Source organism: Globicephala melas, chromosome 18 (assembly GCF_963455315.2).
Source record: "Globicephala melas chromosome 18, mGloMel1.2, whole genome shotgun sequence".
Lineage (NCBI taxonomy): Eukaryota > Metazoa > Chordata > Mammalia > Artiodactyla > Delphinidae > Globicephala > Globicephala melas.
In genome coordinates, this window is record NC_083331.1 from 15,841,821 (window position 1) to 15,857,610 (window position 15,790).

Below are 15,790 nucleotides of genomic sequence, written 5' to 3' on the forward strand. Positions count from 1 at the left end.
TGTGGCACATATATACAATGGAATATTACTCAGCCATAAAAAGAAACGAAATTGAGCTATTTGTAATCAGGCGGATAGACCTAGAGTCTGTCATACAGAGTGAAGTAAGTGAGAAAGACAAATACCGTATGCTAACACATATATATATGGAATTTAAGAAAAAAATGTCATGAAGAACCTAGGGGTAAGACAGGAATAAAGACACAGACCTACTAGAGAATGGACTTGAGGATATGGGGAGGGGGAAGGGTAAGCTGTGACAAAGCGAGAGAGTGGTATGGACATATATACACTACCAAACGTAAAATAGATAGCTAGTGGGAAGCAGCCGCATAGCACAGGGAGATCAGCTCGGTGCTTTGTGACCACCTAGAGGGGTGGGATAGGGAGGGTGGGAGGGAGGGAGATGCAAGAGGGAAGAGATATGGGAACATATGTATATGTATAACTGATTCACTTTGTTATAATGCAGAAACTAACACACCATTGTAAAGCAATTATACTCCAATAAAGATGTAAAAAAAAAAATTCCAGTTTCCCACCTAGGCACAGGTGTTACCCTACAAGCGATTCTGAATAATCTTAAACGACGCATGTTTTTCGGTGTATTTAATGTAAACAGTAAGACTGTTCAAACTGCATCACTCTGTCTTAACTAAGATAACTTATTCAATGCATTCCCTACCTCATTTCACAAAGAATTGGAAATGGTTTTAAAAGCAGATACAATAAAAACAAACGATAGAAATAAGCAAAAAGTCTCGACCGAGGAAAATATATATAAAAGAACAGAAAGAAAATCAAAATAAAAATCCGTTGGGAATATAACAGATCCCATGTTTCACATTATCCATAAGGACTTCGTACCAGGTCCTTAGCGCTGTTCCTCCTAACCTTTTTCGCCTCATGATACACACAGAAACTTGGATGTGAACAGTCCCTGGAGGAAATGGAAGAGACTGCTAGGGCCCAGATGACCGGATCACCCCTGCCCAGCTAAAGGAAATCAGTTCTCGGGGCCTGTAATCCATTTGGATCATCCCAGTACGCTGAGGCACACAGGATGGGAGGTTCTGCCTTAGAGAAAGGCAGGGTTTCTGGCTCTCCTACCTGAAAAGTAATCTCCCTTGGTGCTTCTTCAAAGGGGCGCTGAGCACGATGGTAGACAACTACTTCAAAAGCAGATAAAGCATTTCTTGTATACACACAGCAATGTGGGCTGAGGGCACAGTGAACGAAGGCATTTCTGCAGAAGGCTGGCACAAAGCACGAAATCTCAGGATACAGATGAATAATCAACTGCATGTCCTTCATGCTGCCCACCGTAAAGAATAAACAGCCTTTCTCTCAACCAGGCTGTCGATAAAAACTGGAAAGCAGACAGTTCAAAATTAAGGTTTCCAGTGAGGACTAGAGTTCCTGTACTTGTTTATTTTTTAGCTATTATTTATTTGTTTAAATTTTAAACTTTTTAAAAATTTTAGATGTATTTTTTATTGAGGTTAACACTGGCTTATAACATTACGTAAGTTTCATGTGTACAACATTATATTTCTATTTCTGCATACCTTACAGCGTGTTCACCACCAAAAATTTAGTTTCTGGCACCATACAGTTGATCCCTTTTATCCATTTTGCCTCCCTTCCCCCAGGTTACCACTACTCTCTTCTCACTGTGTCTATGTGTTTACTTTTATTTAGTTTGTTCATTTATTTTGTTAGTGCTTTATATTCCACATGAGGGAAATCACATGGTATTTGTCTTTCTCCGTCTGACCTACTTCACTGAGTAGAGATCCTATGCTTTAAAAGTTAGCTGAGCAAATGATAAAGTGGCCACAGTGGTGGGAAAACTGAAGGGGCCCAACCACAGCCTCAGACTGGACAAATGCCATCATGCCAGGCCAAGGCAGAGAGCTGGATATACGACAAAATCGGTCATTTTAGTTATTAGGTGTACCCTTCATTTGTAATTACCTTTGAAAAACCACCTTCTGTTTTGTTTTGAGGACAAATCCATAAACGCTTAGGAGCCAAAATAAATTCCACCTGCCTGTCCTGGCAATGACAGAATCCACAGAGGTTTTCCAATTGCCTAACCCTCACTCAGGCCTGAGATGCTGGCCCTCTTAACCTCCTATTCACTACACCTTTGGCAGCCAAGTTGCTTTAACTATTCTCCATAGGGGAAAAGTTGGCAATAAAAGCCCAGACCTGATACCCAATACCGCAGAGTAAGAAAAATCTCAAACACCTGCCACCCTGGCTCCTGCTTGCACTCTCTCTCCTCCACTCCTTTGTCTGACGCCACGAATAGCAAACCTAGTTGGTAAAGTAAACCTAAAATAACTCAACCATGAAAACAGGAATGCTTGTGCTTTTCATGTGTTGGTTTTTTTCCTCCGCCGTGTGATGCAAATGTGGTGGCTGAAATGGTATCTATTAGAAGCCTGGAACAAATCATCACATTTATGGCTATAACTGAAACCTTAACTCTGTACCCTCAGGAAGGTCCCTCTGGTATCCAAGGTCAGGCAGGTCCCAGCTGGGCAGGCTGTAACTTGATCATGTCATAGGCTACTTTCCAGCTACTATGTGAGATATGTCAAGAAGATATTATTTTTGAAAGAATATTTGATAAGGATATGCTCTTATTTCTCACTTATCCATAAAAATCAGCTTATAGGAAACCCCAAATTCTCTGTAGACAGCAGGGTTTAAAACAGACCTCCCTTGGGGACCCTTTGTGACCATGTGCCCATTACACCTACTTCTTTGGTTATACCACACCACACACCATGCACGGTACTCATCTGAGGTCTGCCTCCCCCACTAGACTGTACACACCATGAAGATGGGAATCACCTGTTGTATTAAACACTCTACCCTTTGTACATTGCACGGCGTTTGGATGGAAGAAACACTTAAAATTAGTTGAATGCACTGTCCAAAGAAATGAAAGAAAACAGGATATTTCTTTCTGCTTTTCATCTTTACTTGTCCTCACGTTTCCCACACTATTTTCAGCTCAACACCGCAGAGGCACCAATAGGGACCTGCACGGCTCGGTTCTTCCTCTTTAAAGATCACAGATCCAGGAGAAAGTAAAAAGACAGGAAGTGGGAGGTGTACAGTCAGGGCAAGGCTGAGTCAGATACTTGCAGTGACGAGTAGCAGATACCCACTGGCATGGACTCAAGCGCAAATGGGCACATGGCAGTGAGACAGAGGGTATCTCTTGGACTCAAAGGCAGAAGCAGAGCCAGGCTTGGGAGTTCGGAGGATGAGGAAGAAAACCTTAAGGCAACACTTGCTCAGGCTTCACTCGCTCTGGAGCGAAGTGATCCTTCCTCCCTGGTTCACACTTCCTTTTCAGGGCATCAGCTTCCACTGTTTCTTCATGCACACAAATGCCTCACAGCTGTTTCATTTCTGTGTTCCCAGCTTAAGGGACCAGCCGAGGTTGAGACTAGCATATCCTATTCCAAACTCTAAATTCCTGGGAAAATCTGACTCAGGGGCAAACAGCCTTCACCAGACACATCTGGTTTCTCCTGGATGCCTCCTGGAGGGGAAGCAGGAGTTTCTCAGAAAAGACAGGGTATGAGGACACCCCCAAAGCAGTGGCTGGGTTTTTCATCGTGATGAGTCTCCTCTTCATCTTTCTCTCACCTACCACTCTCTGAAGTTCACGCAGTTTCTGCCTTTCAGGCTCACTCCTGCCCTCAAATTTGGCCTTCACTGTTCATTCTTTCTCGTCTAATGCCTTCTGCTCCCGTCCCTCCAATCAACTTCAAATTCTTCTCAATGCTATAAAACATTACTATCCTACCCAGAACATGACAAATACTATATATATATTTTTAATAAATTTATTTATTTTTGGCTGCGTCGGGTCTTCGTTGCTGCCTGCGGGCTTTCTCTAGTTGCGGCAGTGGGGGCTACTCTTCACTGTGGTGCGCTGTCTTCTCACTGCGGTGGCTTCTGTTGTGGAGCACGGGCTCTAGGCGCGCAGACTTCAGTACTTGTGGCTCATGGGCTCTAGAGCGCAGGCTCAGTAGTTGTGGCACACGGGCTTAGTGGCTCCGCGGCATGTGGGATCTTCCTGGACCAGGGCTCAAACTCGTGTTCCCTGCATCGACAGGTGGATTCTTAACGACTGAGCCACCAGGGAAGTCCTGACAAATCCTATATTAAAAGGGTTTTTTTTTTCCAGTGCTGGTTTGTTTCAGGTTCTGTGACTTTATTTTTTTTCTAACTTTATTAAGGTATAATTTTCAAATAAAATTGTAAGATATTTGAAGTGTACAATGTGATGAATTGGCATGTATTGTGAAAGGACTCCTGCCATCAAGTTAACACGTTTGTCACCTCACATACTTATTATTTTTTTTTTTTGGTGAGAACTTTTAAGTTGTACTCTCTCAGCAAATTTCAATCATACAATACAGTGTTATCAACTATAGACACCATGTTATACACTAGATCCCCAGATTCCATTCATCCCGTAACTGAACTTTACACCCTCTTACCAATCTCTCCCACCTCCTTGCCCCTGGCAACCACTTTTTTACTCTGTTTCTATGAATTCGGCTCTTTTTTTAAGGTATTTTAATGGACAAAATAAACAGATAAACCATATATTGCATGTACAAGATAGTCTCTGTATGTTTTTTTCTAGATTTGGAATACTACCTATTATGTACCACTAAAAACACACAACATGGTCATATCTGCCTTGCAGTGTCCATATTATAGCCTCCAGATATACTGTACTTTTCCATTTACTTTGTAATTAATACCACATAACTGTTATTTAGGGATAATACTGAGTAACCTCTTAACAAAACACCTTTCAATAGAAAGGACTGCCAAAAAAAAGAAAAAAAAAAAGAAAAGCCCTTTGGAAATTCAATAAATGAATAAAAGGAATAAATTCTAACTGACACGAAAATGTAGCCTATTTCCTTGTGCAATAAGATTCTGCTTATCTCAAGTTAAACAAAACTTATAGTCTAGCTCAGAGATCAGTTCCTATGTTATCTGAATGCATATGACCCCTAGGAAAATAAAAGCCAATTTCTGATCAACTGTGAAAAATGCAGCCTTTTGTTCTTTTACCCCTCTCCACAGTAGATGGAACCATCCAACAATGAAAGATTACAGAAATCATCTTGACCATTCACGCGTTGTTCATCTGCATCTCCTGGCACCTAGCTTGATGGCCTGTATACAGTCAGTGTACAGTAAATATTTGATCAACTAGAGCGTGTACTTATATCTATGTATTTACAAATAAACACTATATATGCATGAGGCTTCGCATGTGTTGATATAAACATATGTAAATAGATCAGCATGTTGCAGACAACGCCAAAAGGCAATCTTCTCAAACTTAAAAAGGGCATTCAAATCACCTAGGGATATTATTAAAATGCAGATTATGATTCAGTAGATCTGGGGTGAAACTCAGTATTTGCATTTCTAGTAAGTTCTCAGGTGATCCTGATGCTGCTGGTCTACAGACCAAATGTTAATAGCAAAGTAATCCCTTCTTTACTCCCTTTAGTAGGAGGCCATAGGCAAACTATGCAAACAATTAGACGGTCCTTCTTCTCAAAGATCATGCTCAGTCATTTAGGAAAATGTATGATAATATTCTCAGGGAAACTCATCTTTATTATCAGATTCAAGTCTGCAATAGGTATTTCTTTTTTTTTTTTTTGCAGTACGCGGGCCTCTCACCGCTGTGGCCTCTCCCGCCACGGAGCACAGGCTCCGGACGTGTAGGCTCAGCGGCCATGGCTCACAGGCCCAGCTGCTCCGCAGCATGTGGGATCCTCCCAGACCGGGGCACGAACCCGTGTCCCCTGCATCGGCTGGCAGACTCTCAACCACTGCGCCACCAGGGAAGCCCTGCCAATAGGTACTTCTTTACTGAGCACCTATGCCAGGTACAAGAGCTACAGCAGCCTTTAGTCATTCAAGGATACAGCTTAATAAAGGATGAAAATACAACTTGAGGCGTCTCTGTATCCTCAGTGATATTCAAATAAAGAGAACATTAGAGAATGACACCAAATGTGTATGGATGTGTGTATGGGGGAGGCGGTGGGTAAGCAACTGCTTACGATCCAACATCTTCAAGACGTTCCTATCAAGTATCGACGTCCATCTCAAGAAGATTCCTTGGGACTTCCCTGGGGGTGCAGTGGTTAAGAATCTGCCTGCCAATGCAGGGGACATGGGTTCAAGCCCTGGTCCAGGAAGATCCTACATGCCGCAGAGCAGCTAAGCCCATGCGCCACAACTACTGAGCCTGCGCTCTACAGCCCAGGAGCCACAACTACTGAAGCCCACGTGCCTAGAGCCCGTGCTCCGCAACAAGAGAAGCCACCGCAATGAGAAGTTCGCGCACCACAACGAAGAAGAGCCTCTGTTCACTGCAACTAGAGAAAGCCCACGTGGGGCAACGAAGACCCAACGCAGCAATAAATTAATTAATTAAAGAAAAAAAAAAGAAGACGACTCCTTGTGCACCATCCCCAAGCCCTCGTCACTCTACCCACGTCTGCCTCTCCTCTGTCTTCGCAGTCATATGGGAACGACAAGCCTCTGGGGTCAACTTCAACTTGCTGGACTATAGAACTTCACCATCTCGTCCTGTTAGATATTATGTCAAGTGTGATGAAAAAGACCATAGGTAAGACTGGTTATACCACTTAAAGATGAGAGAAAAAAAAAATCAATCAGAGAATTCCTTTCCCTTTCCCTTTCCATTTACCTAAACCCTCATCACTGTCAAGGCTTAAAAGGAAGTTCCCCCAGGGTCTTGGCTGTGCAACGGTGTCTGCTGGAAGCATGACCGGTGAGGGGAAAATATAAGCACTTGGAATTACAGGCTGCCTTTTCACTAATGTAGAGTGGGATGCTTGGTTCAACAATGGGCTATCATCTATTCACTACACTTCTAAAGAAATGCAAACCTCAAAGACAAATTTGAAAATCAGAGAAATCCATTACATCCTTAATAATGTATTTGTTCATAAACAGGCAAAATTGTTGTTTAAGTTATTATAGTATTCTTTTGCCAGAGGCATAAACTTAATCACATCTACAGCGTAGCATGAATTTCTTTTGGTTGTACGTGGTGGCATGTACTACTCAAACTGGAATACCCGTATCGAGGGAAGTGGTGCACACTGCAGGAAGCCAGAGGGTACTTGAACCCAAACCACAAACCCGGGGCATTTTTCTAGCATGTCAATTTCAATTAAGATTTGAAGGAAGGAGAGTAAGAGAAACATTTCATAATATAACTGAAAATAAGTTTAAATAATTATTTTACATGAAAATAAATATGGAATAGGACAATTAAACTTCAGTCATCTTAACAACAAAACACTAGACAAAAAAGAAATTTCGTATCTAAGGGAGCCAGCTCTCTCCCTGCAGGGGAACTTCTGCCAGTGCAAGAATCTAAGAATCAGTCATCTTTTTTTAAAGGTGTATTTGAAAGATTCACTATTTATCAGTGCAAGGACATATTTCTCACATAAGAGTCTAGGGAAATAAGACTGACTTCTAATCAGAACGTTTCAATCCTAAGCAAATCCTTTTCAGAACTGAATGTTCAACACTGAATGTTTTGAATTTGAATAAATAGTATAACAATAATGCAAGAACAAATTTACTTCACAAATGTAATCACTGGACAAAATTTTGAGTTGTCTAAGGAAGTACTTTACAAAAAAATTGGAAAAGAGAGGGAGACTGTGTAATTAAGGAGTCTAGGTGCTGTAGTCCTTCCATTAATCTTATTCAGAAACTGTGAATATATAGTCAATTTCAGAACAATTTTCTTATTTTACATACTGAGAGCTAGAATGATTTAACAAGGTACTTTCCATTATAATGATAATCCCAACCTCAAGCATCTCTACTCAAGAAAATACAGAGAAGGCAATCTGGGAACGAAGGGGAGTTGGGGTCCATGTCTGATTTTTAGAGACAGAGATCCAGATACTTACAAGGCATCACATGGTATATGCTTGGCCAATATTGTCCACTGTCTCTCTTTAACCACACACGAACAGTCCTGCAACAAAAGAAAATGTGTGTGTTAAATCACACTATTTTTGGTCATGGGAGTGTTGACAGAAACCAAACCTCTTAATTATATATACAGTGGACCCTGAACAACATGGGTTTGAGCTATATAATTCTACTTATAAGCATTTTTTTTTCCACCAAATATGTACTACAGTACTACACAATCCATGAATGGTTGAATCTGCAGATGTGGAACCACAGACACAGAAGGCCAACTATAAAGTTACATGCAGATTTTAGACTGCACGGAGGGTCAGTGCCCCTAACCCCTGTGCTGTTCAAGGGTCAACTCTGTGTGTATATATGACATAACTACATTGTTATAATTAATAACATGTTACATACAAATATGTATAACATATGTTTGTGTATAACATATCTCTATATAATACATGCACATATATTTTAATTATATATATACACATTACATATATGTGCGTGCACACCATTTATGCCTCTCTAAAGGCATATTCCTATATTCCTTAAATTTAAGGCTGTATACATTTAAAATTACATATGACTTTTATAATTAAATATTTGAGGATAATTAAATTTTATACTCATGTATATTTATATACACGCATGGGAGAGTGTTTGAAAATTATTTTTGTAGTTGTTTTGCTCTGGGAGTACAGGGCCTTTGCCCCAGTCGGCTGGAAGCATTCATCTCTCTGGGGAGTAATTAGGATTTACTACGGAAGGGAGTAGGGAGAGAAAATGAAGCAACATGCAACATCTGACACACATGGAAGGATGACATAGTAAATTCACAGTCTCACAAGCCACGGCATCGTCTTGAGAGAAGGTTTTTGCAAACACAGTCAAGCAGTGGTAAACTCTGAGACTCAGATTACTGAGCTAGAGGGCTGGCCATGCAACGCACCATGGAACAGGGTAATCCTGCAGCAAAGCCTGTGGATGAAGTTCCAGGCCAGAAGGCCAGATAGAGACATAGCAGACATCCAGGAGAGCTCAGAGAGGAGGGGCCAAAGAGAGAATGAACCAGAGGATACTGGGAGGTTCTTATCAACCAGAAAGGCCCTACCACGAATTACACCAGCACATGCACGCAAGGCAAACACAGCTAGGAGGTAAAGGGATATTGCCCCAGAGACCAGAGGAAGTAGCAAACATCAAACCAAGGGAAACGAACAGTGTCCCACTGCTGCTACAAGATCATATACACCACACCCCTCACCCCACACCCTTAAACCATCCTAGGGTAAAAAGCAGACACTGAGAATTTTAATCTCAGGGAGAGATGGACACTACCTAAATAGACTATTTAAGTCATCATAATAAAGTTTTAAATTGTATTGGATTTCTTCCCCAGTTAATCAGTGGGTCTCCCCATCAGAATAGGAAAAAAAGACTAACTACAGACACGATAAAGAAATGCCACTTTCTCTGCATGGCCATAAGATACGATGTAGTGATATATAGTGACACCACTACATATACATGTAAAAGTCCATCTTTTTGGTCAACCAGCCAATTTGTGAGATGGTATAACGGAAAGTAATTCTTAAGAAAGAATTCAATACATACATTATTTATACACATATCATACCAGCCTTCACTTAAATTCTTTTTATAATATATGTCAAAACAACATTTTAATATGGAGATTATTATCTCAACAAGAATAAATACAGGAGTCACATCATGGAAAATGTCAGAATAGGAAGCTCCAAGAATCAGTCCCTGTACCAAATCAACTACTGAGCTGTCAGAATCACTGTTTCAGAATTCTAAAGTCTAGTTAGACACTTGCAGCATCCATGGAAATGCTTGATGAAGAAGCTGGTATACGTCAATGAATTTCACATCTTACTTGCAGCTACCATCATGCGTGCCCCATCCCTGGAGCAGGCAGCTGTGGGGACAGTGGCCCATGGTCACAGAGTGACTTGCAGGTACCAGGGTGGGAACGCTGTCCTCCAAAATTTGGGGATGCATATTGTGATTTGCCTGGCAGTTCACTGAGAGACTACAGAAGATACTGGCCGTTGTTTCAATCACCTAGGTCTGAAGGGCTTCCCGGGCAATGTCTGCCAAAAGAATTTAAAAGGAAGACCTTTCTCTCCTTTATGAAATTCAGGCATTAAAAGAAATCACTGGTTGGGACTTCCCTGGTGGCACAGTGGTTGGAAGTCCACCTGCCAATGCAGGGGACACAGGTTCGATCCCTGGTCTGGGAGGATCCCACATACCACGGAGCAACTGGACCCGAGCGCCATGACGGCTGAGCCTGCACTCTGGAGCCCACGAGCCACAGCTGCTGGGCCCGCGTGCCACAACTGCTGAAGTCCACGTGCCTGGAGCCCGTGCTCCACAATGGGAGGGGTCTCCGCAATGAGAGGCCCGTGCACCACAGAGAGGAGTGGCTCCCACTCGCTGCAACTAGAGAAAGCCCACGCATAGCAACGAAGACCCAACACAGCCGAAAATAAAAATAAATAGATGAATAAAGTTGAAAAAAAAGAAATCACAGGTTGACCTCAGAGATAAAAGAACAGGAACTTCAATGATCACATGATCACATACAACATGAAATATAGTCTTTGCAGAAAGGGTTGGGAAAAGTCACTAAACAGACAACTGCAGCATTCAACAAGTAACAAGAGCAATCTTTAGAGAGGAGGGAGAGTGTGATTTTCAGTTGCCACATTATAATATTTAAAATATCCAGTTCTCAGACTTGTGGTTGCCAAGGGGCAGGGGGAGTGAGGGAGGGATGGACTGGGAGTTTGGGGTTAGTAGATACAAACTATTACACATAGAATAGATAAACAACAAGGTCCTACTGTATAGCACAGGGAACTATATTCAATATCCTGGGATAAACCATAATGGAAAAGAATATTAAAAAAATGTACATATGTGTATAACTGAGTCACTTTGCTGTACAGCAGAAATTAACACAGCATTGTAAATCAACTATACTTCAATTAAAAAATAAATTTAAAAAATAAAATATTTCTAGACATCAAAAATTTTTTTTTTTTTTTTTGCAGTACGTGGGCCTCTCACTGTTGTGGCCTCTCCCGTTGCGGAGCACAGGCTCCGGACACACAGGCTCAGCGGCCATGGCTCACGGGCCCAGCCGCTCCACGGCATGTGGGATCTTCCCAAACCGGGGCACGAACCCGTGTCCCCTGCATCGGCAGGCAGACTCTCAACCACTGCGCCACCAGGGAAGCCCTCAAAAAATTTTTTAATAAAATTAAATAAAATATCCAGTTCTCAACCAAAAATTGCGAAGTATGCAAAGAAAGAGGAAATGGCCCATTCACAGGGAAAAAAGTGACAACTACCAATGAAGTAGTCCAAACACTAACTGGCTTTACTAGACAAAGACTTTAATTAACTATCTAAATATGTTCAAAGAGCTAAAGGTAACCACAGACAAAGAACTAAAGGAAATCAGGAGAAGGATGTATGAACAATTAGGGTATATGAGTAAAGAGATAGAAATTATATAATAAAATAAATAAAAATTCTGGGGCTGAAAAGTACAATAGCTGAAATGAAAAATTCACTAGAAATGGTCAACAATAGGTGTGAGAAGACAAAAGAATCAGCAAACTTCAAGACAGGACAACTGAAATTACCTAGTCTGAGGAAAAAGAAGAAAAAGAATGAAGAAAAATGAACAGAATCAATAAAGACTTTGCCTGGAATTGAGGCAATCATCTTTGATCATGAGACAAACAAGCTTGAGGATAAAAGTTGGCATGCTAAGGGGAGTTCCCAGGTGGTCTAGTGGTTAGGATTCGGCACTTTCACTGCCATGTCCCAGGTTCAATCCCTGGATGGGGAACTAAGATCCCAAGCCGTGTGGTGCAGAAAAAAAAAAAAAAAAAAAAAAATTACATCAAACACCATTGACCCACCAACCCTTTAGACTAACTTTAGCCTTGTTTGTGAGATGATCTGATTTTTTCTTACCTTAAGCCACTGTTTAGTGGATTTTATTACCAGGATCTGAATACATGTTAACTGATAGAGAAGACGAAAGAAAGGAATGCCTTTCCTTAGGTTTTGGGTTTGTCCAACTGCATGGATGGCACTGTCATTCACTGAGATGAGGAACACTGGAAAAGGACTAGATTTGGGGGAGTATCATGAGTTCACTTTGAACATTTGAGTGAGAGGTATCTTTAAGTTAGCCTAGAATTCCTAACGAGTGAACAAAAGACAATTATAATTAGAGGCTCTGGCATGAGTTGCTCTGAAGATTAAATGTAAGGTTCTTGACAATAGTGCTTGGCACATAGCAAGCAGTGGATAAATGCCAACAATTAGTATTGTGATTATCATCACTATTGTTTAAAAACCTATCAATCGGGCTTCCCTGGTGACGCAATGGTTGAGAGTCCACCTGCCGGTGCAGGGGACACGGGTTCATGCTCCGGTCTGGGAAGATCCCACATGCCGCGGAGCGGCTGGGCCCGTGAGCCATGGCTGCTGAGCCTGCGCATCCGGAGCCTGTGCTCCGCAACGGGAGAGGCCACAGCAGTGAGAGGCCCGCATACTGCAAAAAACAAACAAACAAACAAACAAAAAAACCTATCAATCAACCATAGCTTGGGAGAGTTCAAGATCCCAAACCTTTTCCTGCTTTGCCAACATACTGAACATCTTACTCCTTGTTATAAGGGATTTTACACTCAATCTACAAAGGTGTCATAAATTATTTATCCATTCCTGCATGCATTTCTTTAACACGTACTGAACGTCTACTATGTGCCAGGCTCTGTGCAGGAGCTCCATGTGGACAGACAAGGAAACATCATTAAAACAGTACCTGATAAGAGCTGCAAGCTATTCTATATGTATTTAAGGCCATGTAGGAAAGGTATCTAATCCACATGGCAAAGGGCGGCAGGTTCAGGAAGTGCTGACTCTGAAGGAATAGCACCGTCTGTTATTTCATGTATTTCCTTCATGGCACTGGCCACAGTCTGCTATCTGATTTACGTACTGGTAAATGTGTTTATTATCTTGTTACCGAACCAAACTTGCTCATCCACAGGCAGTAAAGCCTATCTACTGACACTGGGTTGTGGTGAAGGGAAGTACAGCAACTATTGTAAGGCGCCAGACAGGTAATCCGGCACAGGTAGTGCTCAAAAAGCCCGAACTCCCCCAAACTCCCCCATGGGTTGCAGGACAGCATTTTTAAAGGAGGTGGGGGGCAGAGTTTGTGATTAGCTCATGCACAGTTCTCTGATTGGCTGATGGTGAGGTAACAGGGCGGTATCACAGGGGTTAACATCAATCCTTAGGCTCCAGTAGGCCTGGCGGCTATGTGCTCATGGTCATTAAGTAGTTAACATCTTCCATTTGGTGTTGTTTTTAGCATCTGTAAAACAACTCAGGAAGTGTGCATCAGATACTATTGTCTAGGTACTCCAGAGAGGAGTTAAAGCACAGGATACAGAGGAGGGGTCTGTCCAGGGAAGGCCCCAGAGGGTCCTGCTCGGTTACAATTTGATTCGCCCACTAGAAAATAAGCATGAGGGGGACTTCCCTGGCGGTCCAGTGGTTAGGACTCAGTGCTTTCACTGCCGAGGGCCTGGTTCAACCCCTGGTTAGGGAACTAAGATCCCGCAAGCCACGTGGCTCGACCGAAAAAAAGAAGAAAGAAAAGAAGCATGAGAATAAAGAATATTCTTACTTGCTCATCACTGTCTACCCAGAGCCTAGGAGTACATGGCCATGGTAAATGTATGATAAATATTTATTGGGTGAATGAAAGTAGGAAGAAATTTTCCTCTACCCTTCCAGGTTCTTCCGGCAGGTCTAAGAAGTAAATTGACATGAGACAGATTAACAGGAAAAAAATCAAACAAAAGTTTAATAACATGTATACATGGGAGAGACCCGGGAAAACTGAGTAACCCTCCAAAATGGCTGAAGCCCTCACCTTAAATACCATCCTCAGCTAAAGACAAAAGAGGATGTTGAGGACAGGGAGAGTCAGCTGTGGGAAGCTACCAGGAAAAGCACAGTAAACAAGGGGAGGATTGTGATGCAGATTTAAGTCACTGCTTTCTGCATCGATAAGAGTTTCCAGAGATTTGGTCATCCTCTTCTTGCTGCATCCAGGGAGATACCCTTACACAGTGGAGATTTCCCTTACAAAGGCAAATGTTTCTTGCAAAACGGTAACTCCTACTTGATTTTCAGAGTTTTTCCCATGTCTACTGTTTCTTAGAAAATAACTAGCTTAAAATTAATATACCGGGCTTCCCTGGTGGCGCAGTGGTTGAGAGTCCGCCTGCCGATGCAGGGGACGCGGGTTCATGCCCCGGTCCGGGAAGATCCCACGTGCCGCGGAGCGGCTGGGCCCGTGAGCCATGGCCGCTGAGCCTGCGCCTCCGGAGCCTGTGCTCCGCAACGGGAGAGGCCACAGCAGTGAGAGGCCCGCGTATCGCAAAAAAAAAAAAAAAAAAAAAATTAATATACCAAAGAGAGATATTTGGGGATGGCAAATTCTGCACCCCTACAAGGTGTTAGTCCCAGGTGGCAAAGCCTGCTGGTTGTCTACACCAGATTCACTCTCCTCTTCTTCCTGAGCAGCAATTAGACTGACCAGAGAAGGATGGGCAGAGCACAAAGGCCAGTAAGTAGAAGACAACAGACTTCAAGCTAGACCAGATGCTTAGCAGAGTTTATGTGTTAGAGATACTCCTATAAACAAAGAAAAAGAAGTCTACCAGGCTTTCCAGGGGACCGTTTGGCCAACAGAATGCCCGTCGTGGCCTCCCAACAATCCCACAGGGTGGGTATGATTATTACTGTCATGTTACAGGTGAAGGTTCTGCAGCCCAGAGAGGCCCAGGCTGCACAGAGCCCGAGGGTGAGCCAGGTACCCACCTTCAGAGGCTGTGCTCTCTCATCCACTACACCGCGCAGAGCTGCTCCCTAACAAGGGGTGGGGAGGAAGGTGGGAAAACACCGGCGAGTTTCACTTCAACATTCTGAGTTTAAAATGGCTACGGATCATCTGAGTAACGATTACACATGGAGCAGCTTCTTACGTGAGGGTTCCAGGTAAAGGGAGCACCTACCCTACATGCACCAGGGTTGTTACCCTATCGCAATGTTAGCTGAACCAATGGTCTTTCTGATGCATAAATTATTTTTAAAATATATAAAAGCATATACAAACACACATTTTTTTTAAGTAACAGTGTTCCTAAAAATCCCAGTTAAGAAAGGTACACATCAATACAGTCAGCACAGGTTTGTTTAAAGATTTTCTAAAATAGCTGCACAGCTCAGAAAGGTGGCAGGATACTATGAGTTTTAATTTTAATAATCGTAACAAACATACACATTTAATCCTTACAAAGCCCTATGAAATAGAAACTATCCTTTCGAGGTAAAAGTGTAAAGCCCAGAGAGCTTAAGCAATTTGCCCAGAACTAGTGAGTGGATGCAGTTATTTTAAATCCTGTGCTCTGCACTAAATATACTACCTTCCTTACACTAGCATGTACCTGGCAATTGACAAGTTTTACAACTTAAAAATAAACTGCTACAAAAACATCTGTTCTCTTATATTCAGAGGTGTAATAGCAGCTTAAAATAGAAAAACGATACTGCAACCCAGAGGTCAAAGGCACAATTTGGGTGGCTAGGAATTTCTTAAATAAATGTAAATTCC

General features: G+C 42.2%; 1 protein-coding gene across 3 annotated transcripts in view; it reads right to left on the reverse strand.

The window, feature by feature from the left end:
* The window catches only part of WDFY2 (WD repeat and FYVE domain containing 2), a 181,254-nt gene that overhangs the window by 99,550 nt on the left and 65,914 nt on the right, over positions 1-15,790 (reverse strand). For all 3 annotated transcript variants that reach the window (XM_030882395.3, XM_070044060.1, XM_030882396.2), the window contains exon 2: positions 8,031-8,098. In XM_030882395.3, the coding sequence (XP_030738255.1) occupies positions 8,031-8,098 (68 nt within the window). The remainder of the gene's footprint in view (positions 1-8,030; positions 8,099-15,790) is intronic.